Source organism: Zeus faber, assembly GCF_960531495.2.
Source record: "Zeus faber genome assembly, chromosome: 18".
Taxonomy (NCBI): domain Eukaryota; kingdom Metazoa; phylum Chordata; class Actinopteri; order Zeiformes; family Zeidae; genus Zeus; species Zeus faber.
The window spans coordinates 17589157-17606800 of record NC_137210.1 but is presented as its reverse complement, the minus strand read 5'-3'; the positions used below and the strand labels follow the sequence as shown (position 1 = coordinate 17606800).

General features: G+C 42.6%; 1 protein-coding gene across 4 annotated transcripts in view; it reads right to left on the bottom strand.

Moving 5' to 3' along the window:
• Positions 1-16955, bottom strand: part of grb14 (growth factor receptor-bound protein 14) — a 29282-nt gene extending 12327 nt beyond the window's left edge. For 2 of the 4 annotated variants that reach the window (XM_080019134.1, XM_080019135.1), the window contains exons 1-3: positions 16846-16955; positions 13467-13669; positions 10792-10912 (exon numbers count right to left, since the gene is read on the bottom strand). In XM_080019134.1, the coding sequence (XP_079875260.1) occupies positions 10792-10912; positions 13467-13642 (297 nt within the window). In that variant the 5' untranslated portion in view covers positions 13643-13669; positions 16846-16955. Of the gene's footprint in view, positions 1-3086; positions 3179-10791; positions 10913-13466; positions 13670-16845 lie in introns of those variants that run through there. The other 2 variants (XM_080019136.1, XM_080019137.1) reach the window with 1 other exon arrangement.
• Positions 16956-17644: the final 689 nt, after the last annotated feature.

Here is a 17644-nt window from a genome sequence, read left to right as displayed (position 1 = left end):
CGTGCCTACATTGAAAGTTAGAGGAATCTCATTTGGGTTTTTTTTTTTTTGTTGTTTGTTTTTTTTCCGGGGGGGGGGGGGGGGGGGGGGTTCAAAAATTGCACCAAATGTTTGGATCTTGAGGGCAAACCTGTAGATGTGTATGATGTAGATGTAGCTGGTGGCTATTCAGGTGTGTTTTAATCCATAACACACACACGCACACACACACACACACACACACACACACACACACACGTAGCATTTTCTTGGGTGGGGCATATTTGGAATGCACTCAGTGACTCCTACCAGCTGCATCCCTGTGTGCGTGTGTGCGCGCGCGCTCGCGTGTGTGTGTGTGTGTGTGTGGGTGGGTGTGTGTTTGAGTTTGCGTGTCTCGTGTGCGTCCTGCAGTGAGTCAGGTATCATTATGTGACGTTCTGCAGAGCAGGTTAAGTCGCAGTAAAAGCTGCAGTTAATCATTGCTGCGCTGCTGTAATGAATGTCCAGGCTGATGTGCTGCCGTGTCGCTGTCTCACAGCACAAAGAGCTGCATTCATCCAGCGCTCGCCCTCAACCCAGCGCAGACCTGCTGCTATTTGGACAAGTACAGTGCGTCCATCCAATACAGGAGCTGTCACATTACATCACAGAGACAGGCAGACGGACGGACAGATGGATTAGACAACGGGTACTTAATACAAGGATGACTAATAAGACTAAATTTCCCCCTGGGGATCGATAAAGTGTTATCTTTAGCGCGCCTCTAATATTGCATAATATTTATTAATTCTGCACAGGATATGCATGTATATTTGTATTTATACTGACAGCAAGTGAGTATAAATCTTTTTTTCCAGACTTTACTTTACCAGACTTCTATGCAGATTGTTTGCACTACAATACACCAACGCTCACCATATGAAATCCCTTGGATATGAAAATGCACTCGGCCCAACAAGCAGATTGTGATTTTTTTTCCCCCCATTCGTCATGACAGTAGCACTAGTATGATGATGTGGCTTAAAAAAAATAAATAAATTACAAAAAAAATTTGAAAAAAGACGCAACCAAACATGTGTCTGCGGTTGATAATCGCAGCCGTTGCCAAATCTCCGAAAATCCCGTCAGACAAACAATGACGCACAGTGTTCTCGGCACTCAGAGGGGGAAGTTGGAACAGCGGTGATAAGGAGCGATGACAGACACATGCAGCGCCGGGTGTGAAAAAAAAAAAAAAAAAAAGATTTTTCGTTCCAAAAAAGAGAGATTTGCCATTTCCTTATCTCAAGGACAGGGCTGGGTGACGTCCTGTTCGCTGCTCAGAGAAGCTCGGGATGCACTTCGAGCGGCTGTAACCTCGGGTTGATCTATATCTGATGGAACTCTGACTCTGACTCAGAATATACTGATTTGAGGCTTTGGTCCCAAAGCCTCAAATCAGTATATTTTATTTCCTTCATTTTATATTGTCTTAAACGTTCCCGCACGCTGATGATTCGGCTAAATATGTTTTGTAAACACATTTCCCCATCTCAACTTAGAGGGCTTTTCGCGCTTGTGTTTGTTTTGACCACAATTTCTTGATTTTTTTTTCTCAAAACTGGCAATGCGATTTGCAAAGATTTCTTTTGTTTTCTGTGATTTATTTATTTATTTTTTGCAGTAGAATTGGCGACAAAGGCAATGCAAACTGAAAGAGAAAGGCTTTTTTTTTTTTTTTTAACTGCCAACAATGAAGAGGGCCATGCCATCACCTCCAATGATAATGACACTCGGCATCATCACGGAAACATCGGAGAAATATTTTACGAGTCAAATTTTTTGTTTTCTAATCCTAAAAGAACCATGCTCTCAAAGTAAAAAAAAAAAAAAACAAAGGAAATGGTTATACAGTATATGAGGTTTAAATAAGTGATTCAACTTGTAAATACAAGCCACGGGCGGAAAAATGAATATGAGCAGTGAGAGGATGTAATGGTCACGACGGGGATCAATAGGCCGGAGATTGAAATGATGATAAGATAATTATAATACGACAACAACATCATCACCCCACACTAAAATCTATATAATATTAGATGGAAATAAATGAATAAAAAATGACACAATAGCCTTAGAAAATGTGAATGATGGCCTCAAACTCACTTCTTTCTAATTACATATTTACACTGGGCAGATGTTTTACAGTCACTAACCCTGTCAGAAACAGCCACTTGATTGTTTCGTCTGATATTAACATCCACAACCACACACCACCAGAACAGTGAGGGTGGGGTCGACAGGGATGTAGAAAGAGAGAAAAACGCATCGTGCGTTTTAGCATCATTCATGTAAGAGCGGGTGGGGAGAAAAAAAAGGGGGAAATGGAAGAGGAAATCCGTCCCATGTGAATCCAACGTCACAGTCAGAGATCAGGAAACCAAGAGTACTTTTATGTATATATATATATATATATATATCACATCATATCACACACATCGTACGTGTTATACAAGCATCGTTTATGATGAAGGAGATGGGCGGAATAAGCAGTGGATTCCAATGTGAAACTAACTTCACAGCCAAAACCCAAACAAAACAAGAGTTTTGTTTTAATAAAAACGATATATATATATATATATATATATATATATATATATATATATATATATATATATATATATATGTAGACATCTTACTATATATCTTGGGGGAAAAGAAAATGTACATATTCATATGTAGATACATTTGGAGAGAGTTAAATACATAATCGGGCAAGATTTGAGGCTTTGAATGGGTCCGAACATACCAGACTAACCAGCCAAAAACGGGAAGCAGCCCACAGCAGCCTTAGTCCACTGTAATAAAATAATTTCTAATGTCACCATGGCATATGATGTATTTGGTTTTCATTTGATAAAAATAAAAAAAAAATAGTGTCAAAAATAGGGTCTACAGACTGTTCATGTTAAAAATCACACACCACACACACACACACACACACGCGCCCACACACACACACACACACACACATATATATATATACTGTATATATACAGCATATAAATAGTGAATCCTTCATTAGAACAGAGTGCAGAGATAAACAGCATGTGTAGAGTTCCTACCCGTTTCTGCAGACACAGAGGAGTAATGGCGGGCAAAGTGACTCTTCTGGCATGGAAATTCATGCTCTTCCCTTCGCTGCACAGCAATTTAACTGACGAACATCCATATATTTAAAAAACTGTGAAAATGACCGGTCGAGAGGAGGCGATTTTAATGACACCCTGTCATTTTTGTTCTTTGGTACACAACTTTTTTACAATCCAGGGCTTTCCCGGCGCGGGAGAACCGTCTCACCACACCTTTATTATCTGACCGTGCCGTCCTCTGAAGCCCCGCAAAGTGTGAGAAACGCCGAGAAGAAGTTTCCCCACCAGGCTAACTCCTCCTTTGTCCTTGAAACATCTAAAAACCTTCCTTTTTCCCCCCTCTCTCCATCTTGGAAAGACATCTCATAAACAAGTGGAGATAAAATTAGTTCTCATGGTGAAAAGAGCTTTAATAGACAAGGTCAGAGCTAAATTTACTCGCTATCAAGGCTCCGGGTTCAGCGCAGGAGCAAAAGCTTTGTATCAAATACTTGGAGACACCTCGGGAAAAAAGCACATGAACTAAAAGGACGCTTCCTCCTCGTCAAGCCCATTCTTTAACAACTAAATAAATATGATAATGATAATGCTCGAGAGTGGAAGAGCATTATGTCATTTTAAACCAAATCCCCCCAAAGAAGCAAACAAGCGAAGCACTTTTCAGCAGTGTGTGTGTGTGTGTGTGTGTGTGTGTGTGTGCGTGCGTGCGTGCGTGCGTGCGTGCGTGTGTGTCTGTGTGTGTGTGTTTGAAATGGTTCTCTGAAAGGTTTTCAATTGCATCTTATATCTTGTATCTCAAGACGGACTGGGAGTATTGGGAGTTAGCTATAGTATTCTTAGTATTGCGAGTATTTCACTAATTAATGTGAGAGGTTTTAGAGTAGTGAGAGAGTATTTTATCGAAGTGAATGAGAGATTCTCATAAGAACTGTAAATTAAAGTCGTTTTTATCTATTCGGCCGAAACACACATACACGTACACACACACATACAGTATACATACATACTGTATACACTGTATATGTGTCAAGGATGTCCTATACAGGTCCCCATAAGGACATTATACAGAACAGACTTCACAGTGCATTCAGAATATTTGAGAGTATATCAGATTAGAATATACAGGGTGTCCACCGTGTATTGTAGTGTCTCTCTCTCTCTCTCTCTCACGCAAACACATTGACAACGGACCCCTCTGTGAATAGCCCCATCTCTCTGTGCACACTCTCTGTATATACAAATAACCAACCCATATATATATAGCTTTATCCCTTCTATTTTGTAACCCCACTTTTTATTATCTTTTTGAGTCTTGTTTAATTTTTAGTTTATTTTATTTATATTATTCTATTCACTAACTGCACTACATTTTAGCAATCAGTTAGTTTCAGTTAGTTGCTAGGTAGGAATTAGGTAGCTATTATGTTGGGTTTAGTAACTATTGTGCATAATCTCCGGGTGCGTTGCAAAGACATTTCACTGCATATATGTATGAACGTATGTATATGTATGTGACAAATAAACCTCTTGTATCTCTTGATCATGCACGGGATGTTTTAAACCGCCCGTTGGGGTTGGGTACTGACACCCGGTACCACCATGGCATCGGTTCCTATCGGTATCTCCCGGACGGAATCGCAACGCTGATTTCTGTGCCGCGTCTCGGTGCCATGACCGAGCCGCCCGCCCCCTGCCCCGAAACCGCCGCACACGCCTTCACTAAACACTATGGTTTGGAGCGCTGCTCGAAACCCTCTGTTAGTCTGTACAGTATGACTCTCCCGTGCGACCGGTGCCAAAGGGCAGCGGCGCTCGTCGGGTCACATTATGGTCGCTCAGCCAATCAGATAAAAAGAGGCGGGTCGTAAAAGTTTTCACTATCGATAACGTCCGTTCATTCAAACTGTCAAACGTATTAACATGTACCACGTGAAAAGTGTCAAACCCCTCGAAAACATTGTGTTTTTATTTTAGAGGTATTTTATTTTACTCCATTTGCTGCGTAACGGGGACAATCTCAGCTTTTCTGTGGGAGAAACTCTGATATATTATATAATACAAATTCTGAATTAATTCGACTATATCATATCAATTCAGAACATACAGTATACTATATACTCTGTGCTAACTTAAATAAAAAGCAGAAGTTCAGGGAAGGATTTTTACACTGTTGGTGAAAAACCATAAAAAAGTTCACAAAGACCCATCTTTTTGTGAACTGATATTCATTATCCATAAGTCACTGATATTGTTTGTAAACACTAGACTCTGTTTTTATTAATGAGCTTTCCTTATTGTGTGCTACGTGCGCCTTGGAGCAAGGTCCATACAGCGCTGCCATACTGAGTACTTTAGAACAGTTTTTCTGAAATAGGGGTACTCGTACACCTAGGGGTACTTTGGGATACTGCAGGGGGTACTCCAAAGACGAAAGAAAATGTGTTAAAAAATATTTAATGTTTGAAAAAAAAAAAAACCCCACATACAACACACATACAGTACATCATTTATGTTCATTTTCTTTTCTTTTTTACCTCCCAATGCCAGTGAGGAGGGTACTGAGCTGAAAAAAAGACTTCTACAATGTGCAGCACAGATCTTTGCATATTTACAGCAAGCAAATATGAGCAACTTTTCATGGCTGAAGACGTCAAGACACAACTTGTTAACTTGGCTGCCAGAGTGACGTCTCTAGTGTCATTGAAATTCTTTGCTGTGGAAGGAAGGAATGAACCCAAAGATGTAAAAGACGTGGGGAGTTGAAAACCAAAACCCTGCTTGGAGTAAACTTTTGACTGAATGTATAGACATCTTATTATATTTCTCGGGGGGAAATAAAATGGAAATATTGATATGAAGAGAGGTTCTGAGAAAGTTAAAACCAAAATCGGGCTAAATGGGACGCTTTGAACGGTGTCCGAATATTCTGAACTAACCGGCCGAAAACAGGCAGCAGCCCACAGCAGCCTTAGTCCACTGTAATAAAAGCATTTCTAATGTCACCATGGCATATGATGTATTTGGTTTTCATTTGATAAAAAAAAAAAACTGTCACAAAAATAGAGTCTACATACTGTATATGTTGTAATAAAAATGACGATGGGATGATATAGAACTTTCCATCATGGCATTTTAAGTCATGCTGGAAGCCCTTCCAGCATTCAGGGTGCAGTCATATCCCCACCCACGCTGTTTTCTTTTACTAAATGGAAATTGAAAATTACGCTTTTAAGTCGTCAACACACAAAAAAAAAAAACCCACTCTGAGACCCAACACATCGTATGTGAAATTCTAAAAAGGAAATCCAAACGGCACGGCTCATCGCCGGCTCATCGCGGCGCCGAAACGAGCTTGAATTAATGAAGACGGATCGATGAAGGGAGCCTCCACCAATCTCACGACGAAACCCGCGCCAGACACCGTGTCCTTGACCCCTGGGGGAGGGGGGCTTCAAAATTCAAACAACGCCGTCAACAAAAACACCAAAAAACAAAAAAACCTCAAAGCCACAAATGTGCATAAAACTACACAATTCAAATTAAAAATTAGAACAACAAAGTGTAAGCCACTCGTGTGAAAATACGATAACAAACCCAAATTCCTGAGACAGCAACTGTTGAATCCACAGTTGTTCTGTAAATACAAGTCATTGAAAAGCGGTGTCAAATTCCTTGTGTATGTTTAAGCATACTCGGCTGGTAGAGCGGACACGACGCCTGCTCATTCTCAGTTCTTTCATCATAAAACCTGCTCTGTTTTTCGGTTGGGATCACGACAATAACTCAACCTCGAGACTTTTCTGGTGCTTTTTTTTTTTTTTTTTTTTACCCCCCAAACCTACTGTGTAGTACAACTCTCAACAGAATGTTTACTCTCACTGTCCTGAGGCGGAGAACATGGGCGTGGGCCTGCGTGGCATGAAAGTGGGAATCCGTCACGTCGTCCGGGTTGGGCGTGTTCCACTACACCGAGTCCCAGAATTCAATTCAAAATATATATTTTTTCCCCTAACGTCCGGTTTGCCGCGTCTTAGACCCAAATTGTTTCCTCCAAAGTTTGACTTTTTGTGATCTGGAGGTGGTGGGGATACTTTTTCATCCCGGTGTGCTGTTATTTTGTGTGTTCATCCAAATCGACAGTATAACTGACCGCAACTAGCGCCGACGGCTTATCGAATTCACCTCGTGCCCGACCTTTGCATTCTCACTGGGAATGGCGCGGCGGACCCCGCCACCAAAACAATGGAAAAAGCGTATAGAGGAGCGTGTGCAGAACACAAATACACGCAATGGCTGTTTCTTATAAAGTGCCAGCTTAAAAAAAACATATGGGATGAACATCAAATATTTTTTAACAAAATATAATAATAACAAAATAATCTTTTGAATCACCGCTTTAATTCCACAGGCTTCAGCCTTACACGTTGTGCTAGAGCACTGTAGTGGGTCTGGTTGCAGAACTATTGAAATGGTCGTTTCCCATATAAGTCAATAGGACGAGAGAGAAACATGTGAAGTCATGAGTGAAAATAGTGACTTTGCTTCAGTTTATGTTTTTCTTGTGTTTTTGCAAAAGATGTCTGTGTGTGTGTATGTATATAATGACTTCTAAATGAACCTATATAGGCTGCATAATAACGTTGCATAACAATGTTTTTATAGGGGCAATGAGCTGAGAAGGTTGAGTTAGCAATTGAGTTGGCAATAATAATAATGCTAAAGTGATACAGCATAAAGAAAACCATTTAACCCTATTTAACTGTGTGTCAGCAGATATTTCCGCAGAATTACAGTTTCCCGAATTTACAGAAGGAAATATCAGAATAAATGAGTTTGCGCAACCTCATGACACACTGGTTCTATGGGAATGCCAGAGCTGCAGGAGCACAATTTATGATGGGAACTCAGCGAATTAACAAATTATATTTTAAAATCATGACGCACTATAGACAATTCGAACAACTGACCATTGTCCTATGAACTGATTATTAGGTATTTATTTTATAAAGAAGCTCAGTGAGCCGACGGAGAACCCAGATCCTGCTCCTCCAGCGGTGGCTTTGTCATGGAAATGCGGCGTGACACTGCAAACGCTCGCCTGACACGGGGCTCGGGGAAAACGGCTTTCTCACGACTGCAGTGGCTCTCAAATAAAGCCCGCGTAAAACAAAAGCCCCGAAAGCAATGTCAGGCAAAAAGGCCAATTCAGAGAAGGCATTCACATCACCCCCAGTGAAAAAAAAGAAAGCAAAAAATACAAAAATAAAAAAATAAAAACTCAAACCCAGTCACACAGACACACTGGGGAGTACGCCGCCGCCCTTCCATTTGCGCGGCCCCCCACCACAGGGTGTTTTGTATCATGTGAAAGGCAAAAGACAAATGCGCTCAAAAGATAGTCCCCGATGTGTGACACCGGGGATAATAAAGACTTGGAATTAAAGACTTGGGTGGAAATGGTAAAAAAAACAACAACAAAAAAAAAACACCGTCACACGCACACTAGGTGACTCAATGGGACAAATCTCCATAATGGGGGAGGAGTGAAGGATGGGCGAGGGATGGGTGAGGGGGGGCCCGTGGGGACAATGATGTCATTTGGTTTTGGGGGGGGAGAAGGTCGTAACCCCGTGACATGAGCATTTTGACACATAAACAGCTGTTGGGTCTGACATATTCCCTTTGTGCGGCCAAGGCGGCGGCTGAAAGGGCTGGAAAGTGAAAAGGCCCTCGGCCCCCGCGAGGCTTTCGGGGACCGACCGGGGGCCTCACTCGCTGAATTACATAAGGATCGTCAACATTAAAAAATTTGAACTAACGAGGGAGCTCCGGCGCTGAGGATGAGGAGGTCACCCTGCGTGTCATTCTGCCCCTTCCCCGGGGGGGACTCGAGGATTCAAATAGTAAAAAGGAATGCCAAATCCCTGCAGGCCCCGCCCCCTTGACAATGGAGTGGCGAGAGCTCGAGAACATTTGCAATCGCCCATAATTCCGAGCGAGGCAACAATGGCGCGGAGGAGCTCATTTGAGTCTTTGTGTATGAAGTGGAGACACTCCAGTGTTAAGAGATAATCGAGTGCTCCGGTGCGACCTGTCAGGCCGAGCCGGCGACCCCCCCCCCCCCCAAAAAAAAAATAATAATCTGATGGAATAAACCAGGCTCAAAAGCGCCAGAGCGAGAAAGATCGCGGCGCTTAGGTGATAAATTAGACGGAACTAAAAGAGCCAAAAGAGACCAACACTAATGATAGTTTTTGGTTGGTGCCAAGCACTGTCATTTCCCCCTGAACACCTCTCTGCACTCATGTGAGATTTTAAATGCGAGAGGCGTGAACACTTCGTCTAGAATTAAAAGTCCACATTTTTTTTTTATTTCAAAGGGCTAGAGGGTCTCCCAAATCGTAATCAAACCAAACTTGAGACACATATCCAGGCCCAACTCCACCTACGAAGAGTTCCCGCCGTTTCGCCTTTTTATGGAAAAAAAAACAACGCATTTTTCTCCGAAAAAAAGAGCAAATAAAAAAGCAAAGCAAATGAACGTTTTTTAATTTGCGGGCTTATCTAATACAGCCCGCACCCTTCTCGGTGAGGCACGGGCTTGGGACATGGGACCGTCGGGACACCTTAAGGGCCCTTAAGATAAGCGTTCGCGGAACGGCAGTACGAGGTGAAAACCCAGAGGAGGCGCCACAAACGCCCCAAATTTCCACGCAGGCTCGCCTGCTCGCTGACACGAATCAACAAGTCAACGAGCCGACGTCTTTACGGTGCGATCTGATTTGGTCATCGCCGAGGCCTCCCGTTCAATGGGCCTCATTCATGAAATATTCCTCCGCACAGACTTAATCTTAATCTTAATCTTGATCCTAACAGAAAGGGGATACAAATCAGAGCTATGGGCCTTGGCAGAGAACACGCTCCTCCGCAAACAGCGAGCAGAAAAAGTCTGGCGCGTAAGCCCCTTCATAGAATAGGATCATGGCACAAATTAGATAAGCTACGAGAGTTAAGGGTTTTAAATATAGACACGGGCCAAAGCTTAGGGCCCCCTCCAATAGCTGTGGTTTACTGGCTATTAGAGGGCACATGGCACACAATAAGTTACCATTTTAGCACTGCTTTTTGACATTTTATTGACTTCCTTCCAACTTTTTACTTCCACACATGTGCTGTTTTACGCCAATACAGCATTACCCACGGCAGCACTGTGGAGATCCGTCCTTATATAGGATTATTTGGGGAATTTTCTTATGGCACTTGGCAACTACAATAGAAATAAATACAACAATACAAAAGATCCCAAGTTCAAGCGAAAAAGAATGTTTCCATGTTGAAGCCATGTGAGGGAGACAAGGGGGCGGGGGGTTTAAACGCTGTGCTGTAACTAGGCAGGTACAAAGCTGTGGTCTCCAGGTAGTAACATACATTTGTTTTGAATCGTGGGGACTGTGCTGACGGAGCATTTTCCTCGCACCGAAATCTCCATACTCACACAACTGGTTTGACCTCCACATGCCCTGCAGCTCCAGACAAAATAAATCACAAGTCCCAAACATCCACGCAGCCAATGCACTCATTCAAAGTTACACATGTCCTGCAGTTATATAGGCACGCGATATGCATCGGCCGATATGTTATTCTCCTCAACGGAACATAAAAACAAAATGCTGATTACCTGACTTTCACTGCTTTTGGTCCACGGCAACAAACATTCAGAGACAAAGGAAGACACGGATGAAGGAATGAGTTCGGGAAAGGGGTTGGGAACAGCGGAGTCCTCGCCGTCTTTATTACTCCTGGAGTGGAAAGAACAGACCAAAGGAGAGGGGAATGGAGATGGAGAGAGAGAGAATGAGAAAAGAGAGATGGTCAGATAGAGAGAGAGAGAGAGAGAGAGAGAGAGAGAGAGAGAGGGAGAGAGAGAGAGACTATAAAAATGCAATGACCACTCAGCAGCAGAATCTGTTTATTGGGCCAAGTACTATTTTCATATACAAGGAATGTTTCATGATAGTGCATGGTTGGTACAGTGTAGAACAAAAAAACAACATATTATTATTTTCATTATTATTTTTTATTGTTATTATTATTATTATTATTATTATTATTATTATTATTAATAATAATAATAATAATAATAATAATAATAATAGATCAATGTTAATCATATTCATAAAAAGGATGTGAATAAATATTTTAATAATTTAATGTTTAATTATTAAACAGTAATACAAAATAAAAAACATACAGTAGCATAAAAAATAATGCTTAGCCATCTTAAAAAAAACAAGAAATACAATAGATACAGAATGCACAAAATGTGCTCCAGGCACCAGATAAAGATAAACAAAAAAAAACGCAAAAGGCTGAGTGGCAAGGATATGGTAAGGATGCAGTATTTGAATGGGCATCAATATAAATGTGACTGGATGGTTGGATATTTCTCTACATGATACATTGAATAAGAATAATAATAAGCACAACATGCATACAACAGTATGGACAGGGATGACAACGGATGGGTTAGACCAACTTATTAAATTACATCCATTAGTAAAAGCCTCCCCTCTGCCTCATGCAAACAATAATGGCGTCTGCCTCATGAAAGGCAGTCGACGTTGTGTATCATAGTGATGTACAGTATATTTGAACCTGCACTGAGAAGAGCCCTCAGCAAGTCACAGGATCTGATCGGATTACAGCAGCTGCAGATCCATGTTATTGTTGATGCTTTTGTTGTGCAGAGTGTGTGTGTGTGTATCAGAACAAACACACAGACAGAAACACAAGACCGTCTCAGAATGTCTTCCTTCCCGTCCCACTGTCAGCCATCAGACGACCCTCCCCCCCCCCACACACACACACACACACCCACACACACACAAACAGACACTTGATAAGACCAGAGATAAGACGCATATGAGAGCTGCCCGTCACTGAAATGCAATAATGTAATAAAAACACTGAAAAAGAAGCCGGCTGAGGCATAGAAATATCTTAAAACTGCAAAATACCCAATTCAATTAAATGTAATATTTTAGAGCTGAATCAATTCCATTCCATTGACTTTAATTCTTCTTATCTACTTATCTACTATCTTCTTTTCTTTATTTCTTTTTTTAATGCATCCGGCATATCCGTTTATCTAATCAGACTGAAACTCAGCAGATTAGGCCCCTCTTGATTTAGGAACAGATAAGAATCGACAGGGGATTATGATTTCCAGTAGCATTATGAGTCCGATTTGAGATTTGGGATATTGAGACACTGGGTCGCTCCGGACAAAGGCGTCCGCTAAATGACATGATGTAATGTAATGTAATGTGATTTATCTTAGCGTAGGGCTGATGAGAGAAAGGCGAGAGCTCGACTTCCCCCCCAAAAAAAGTGAGTTGCTCTGGGCTGGGTCTGACATTTTCCCTCACCACTGTGTAAACAGGACCGTTACTGAGTTACTAATTATCTCCCCGACAAAGTAACAGGTGCTGGATTCGATTCCAGTTCTTTTACCGTACGACAAGAGGAACGCCGCAGGAAAACTGACTGAAATACATGTTCCGAAGGCCAACATATAAAGTACCATATTTCTTCAAATATATATCGGTAGTAAAATTTAAAAAACAGGCCTCTAATAAATGCCGGGGATGTGGTCGACACGAACAAATAAAAGCCTGCCTCAAGTAAAGGCCGGGACAAAAACTGATCGGAGCTGCGAAGCTCCGCGACGGAACGGCTCCGCAGCTCCACCAGAGCGATATTATCTCCAAAAAAAAAAAAGCAAATAAGACATTGTGTTTTTATCGTAGATATATTTCATATACTCCGTTTCCTGCTGCTGCAGAGCAGGTCGCAGATCGGTTCCTGGGGCAAATGCCCCGCTCTCGCTCTCGCTCTCCAGCGCTCCAAAGCAGTAAGTGTTGCGTTCAAGGGAAACTCTGAAAACTGTAATTCCCCCGTCAGCTACCACCACAAGTGCCACAATTAGAGTAGCTACGAGCTCCATGTGTTTGCATGGCCTGGCATGCAGACCGAAGTTTGATTCTGAACTTCACACTAAAATATGATCAAATATACTTGCCTCTAATATAAGCCTGCTGCCAATAAAGACCTGGTACCCTCAGCAGTTGAGGTAAATAAAGGCCCCAGTCACTATTTGAGGAAACATGGTCTACATCTTTAGATCAGACTGAGAAGACGAAAGTTCACATTTCATGCACTCTCCAATCCCACGTGTTAAAGATTAACCCGAATCAAACGTTGGCGACGGCTCGATCCGAGTCCCCCGCAGGCACGTTTTTTTTTTGTTTTTTTCCTGTCCGAAGAATACATAGAAAACGAGCGGGTGCCTACCTATCGCCCGTGCAGAGAGCCGTCCGGATGGTCTGGGCTTCGGCCGCCGGCAGGGGAGCGCGCACGGGGCTGGGGGCCAGGTCGGGGAAGACACTCACATTACACGAAATCTCTGCTTTCTTCCCGAGGCTTCCAGAGGGTTGTATCTCATCCAGCGTGGCACTCATAGCACTCATGTGGGCCGGCTAGATCCACGGCATCATCTGGAGAGCAGAGAGGAAGGAGGCGGTAGAGGTAAGAAGAGGAGAGGATCTGTTGGGACTGGCTGAGCGCTCTCTCGCTCTCTCTCTCTATCTCTCTCTCTCTCTCGCTCTCTCTCACACACACACACACACACACACGTACATGTGCGCGCAGGCATACACACACACACACACACAAACACTAGCTCATCTGCTGCCCACAAGGCTTGGCCGGTGGGGCGAAACGATCCCTCCTACCCAAACATGATCCACCACAATAAAGATATTTTTAAACGCCATGACTCCTCTAACGGGTCCTCCCAGTCCCTCGCCCTGACACAGTGGCACATTATAATCAGCTCCTCCCCCCTCCCTCTCCGAGCTTTTTATTATTTTTTTTTTATCATCCCATTTTTATGGCTTACTCTTGTTCCTCTTGTCCCCAAAAGAGGTCTGTGTGTGTGGGTACAGTTCGGTAATGAGTCCTGGAGCGCCGCCAGCGCCATAAACACTAAACCATTCCTCTGCGGCGGACTTCGCTCGTGCTGGGATCTGGACTGCACTTTAAACCTGCGAGTGCTGTCCTGAGTGGAGTGGCAAGTGTGTGTGTGTGTGTGGGGGGGGGGGGGGATGATAACATCGCTCTGGAAGCTAATGTGTAACAGAGTCACACCAGGGAGCCAAATATACCGTAGACACTGAGTGGCAGTCAGCGAAGGGTTAAAGTGCTTCAGTGGCGACGCTCAGTTTGGGAAACAAAGTCAAACGCTTGTATTTACTTATTAACAATGGTTAATGGCTTTTTTAATATATTTTTTTAGAAGTTTATATGCTTTTATTCCCCTTTAATAATTGTAATGTCCTATGTGAAGCACTTTGAATTGCCCTTGAGTGTGAAATGTGCTGTACAAATAAATTGACCTGAACAGGTCTGAGCTCTCAATAAGTAGGAATAATCTCAATTTTGTTCAACTGGGGCAGTTTCTAATATGAAGAGCTTCAAATGTTCTGGATCTCCAGAATATCATCAGAATCCACCGTCATGTAAAAACAAAGTGCTATTTAAAACTTGACAAAAAGGTGAAATGGTTGACATAACTTAAAATGTAATATTACAAAATGGAGAAATTGCCAACAACATTAAGCAATTTCAAAGTGATTATTCTGTCATTTAAGGCCCAGAATCAATCCCATCAAACATACAATAATCAAATAATCAAAAAGAAAATTCCAATATAATCATTTTATGAATATGACCATTTGTTGCTTCCATTCCTCGGTGTGTGTTTTTAGGAAAGCCCTCGTGGGGAAGGCAGACAGCGAACGAATGCTCTCTTTTTGTGGCTCGTACTATTACAATACTGCACCTGGCTTGGATTATCGCTCCACCGCAGAACTATTACATTAAAAAAAAAAAAAAAAAAACTTTCCTGGGGAGAAATAAGTAGGTATGCCAGGAACAAAGATGAAGCAATATTTTCACACAGAATTGAACACACACACACACACACACACACACACACACAGAGAAAAAATCCCACAATAGAACAGTAAAACAAGACACCAACAAAGTAAATTAAACTGCTATTGAATTATGTTTGGATAAGATCAAAGCTGAATCTATTCCAGCCTAATGGTACGGTGTCTCACATAGACTGATAATGGACAGCAGTGACACCACCGAAATCAAATTCCTGTGTATATAATGTATAATAGCGGTTGGAAATTGAGACAGACAGATATACAGCCAGACGGAGGGTCATTGTCTTATCAGTCCTGTGTTCATTCCAGATATCCTGCTCTGGCTACCAGCCCGTAATATAGAATTACTCATATTTTATACGTTTATAGACGCATAATAAACGAATAAATTACGGGGACAGTAAGTGGGCAATTTACTGACTTGGATTTGATAATATGCCAACTCAGCAGGGGCATACATTTGGCTCCAGCAAAAAAAAGAACTTGGCAAACATGGGCGAAAAAAATAAAATAAATAAAAAAAGGTCCACAGGCACTAACGTCTTACAATATTCAATTGCAGTTTAATTTTAGTCACAATGAAAGCAGGGTGATGAACATCCCTCTTTATAATGGCATGAGCAAAGCACTGAATGTTTGCAATGGCAAATGAGTTGAACGCAAACAGCTGAAAAACCCCCAAATTAAATCCATGTATGCATGCATGCATGCATGCATATGTTCCCTCCCTTCATAAGTGTCTCCTCGTTAGATCACTGCACACTCCCTTCAGCTATTTTAAGGGAGACGTTCAAGTGGGCTCTAAAGGGGCATTCTCGAAACGTATTCTTAGCCTCTTAGAGTCACTAGAAACATTATTGCGCATTACAAATAGCAAAACGCACCCATTTTGATCAATGAGCAAACATGTATAAGTCCCCTTGTAATAAAAAGGTTCTCGTGCACCACTGCAATGCTGAGGGTTTGCAAGAGAAGCGTTTATCAATGACAAGGTAAATTTATTACAATGCAACTGAGCACTTTCCTCCCTGAAACTCATTAACCGGATGCACTAAGAATGCGAAATACTTGAAGTATATTCTAATGCAACAGTTACTTTACAGAGGTGCGCGGTGCTTGCTTTCCCAGTGTACAGTATTTATTATGTTGAATTGCTTAGAAATCAACCCCTTAGGTACAAAAGCGATTTTGCCTTGGAGCCTTTGGTTTCTGCAGAAGGAAGCTGCAGAAGCAGGGCGGAGGCTGTGGGGCTAGCGCGCCTTGTGCACGACGGGAGGTGACGTCCACAGCGACCTGCAGCGAATGCACTTTACGTCCTACACCGTGCACGATTGGCGTCGTTTGCTCAGAGCCCGACCATTGCACTTCTCCGGCTTGTCGCACGTCTGCATTTCTTCCATTTGCTATTTGAACTCTGCGTGAAGCGCTCGAAGCGACCTGCGTTGCAGTTTGTTGCTACTTCGTTGAGCATTTGCAACGTCTTCCGATGAAGAGCCACCGTAACCGACGGGATGGAACAGTGACTTCCCATGCAAACTGATGCAACAGCAGCAATGAAAGAATCTCACAATTATAGATTTGAACACAAACGCAACGGGGGACGCACGAGACGAGAGAGCGCGCGTCACGGTCGCCAAGGCGCCGTTTGACGTTTCCCCGACGCGAGGACGGCGGCACTCGGCGGCGGCATTACCGTTCCGCGGACGAGCCCTTACCTCCAAGCCTGCTGCGGTGTGGTTAAAGCCGCCCGCTGCCCACATTCGCCGCAGATCCGAACCCGCACCTGCACAGGTGTTTATAGCCGCGCGCGCGCGCGGGCGTCGCGTCACGCGGCGCGTCACGTCCCGCCTTCCACGTTTCACACGCACCGCGCGCAGCGGGGACGGGGAGGACTCGGCCGGACGCAGGACGCGCACAGCTCTTACGTACAGTGAAATACAAATACCCTGAGGCAAAAGGAAAAGTGACAGAATTCGCTCTTAAACGTACGTCGTGTATTACGAGTACATGTACTGCGGTTGTCATATCCGGTATATAGGTTATTTTATATACAGCATAGATATATCCTTATGTTTATTATATATTACCATTTATTTTTCCTATTTCGATTTTTCTTTGCAAAAGGGTAATTTTATTCTACTTCCGTTACTTTATTGTGGCTGCATCTTTTTCCAGGGATGAAATGTAACACACTATATAATATGGCATAAAGTGTTTACTGTACTACCCCCGCTGGTCATATGGAATAACAGGTGATATTATTATTGCATAGTAATTGACGCACTGCATATGGACCTGAGGAATGACTGATAAGTGATCCTAAATTGGAAGTTTGATAGATGCAGCCTGTGATTTTGATATACGCAAAAATAAATCCTGATTTGGAAATAATAACAATAATAATTATTATTAGTTTTATTATTATACAATACATAATAAAAAGACTCACAAAGTACAAGTACTTTCAGGGAGTTACTTTCCACCACTAGTCAAGGAGATCATGGAGACAGTGAC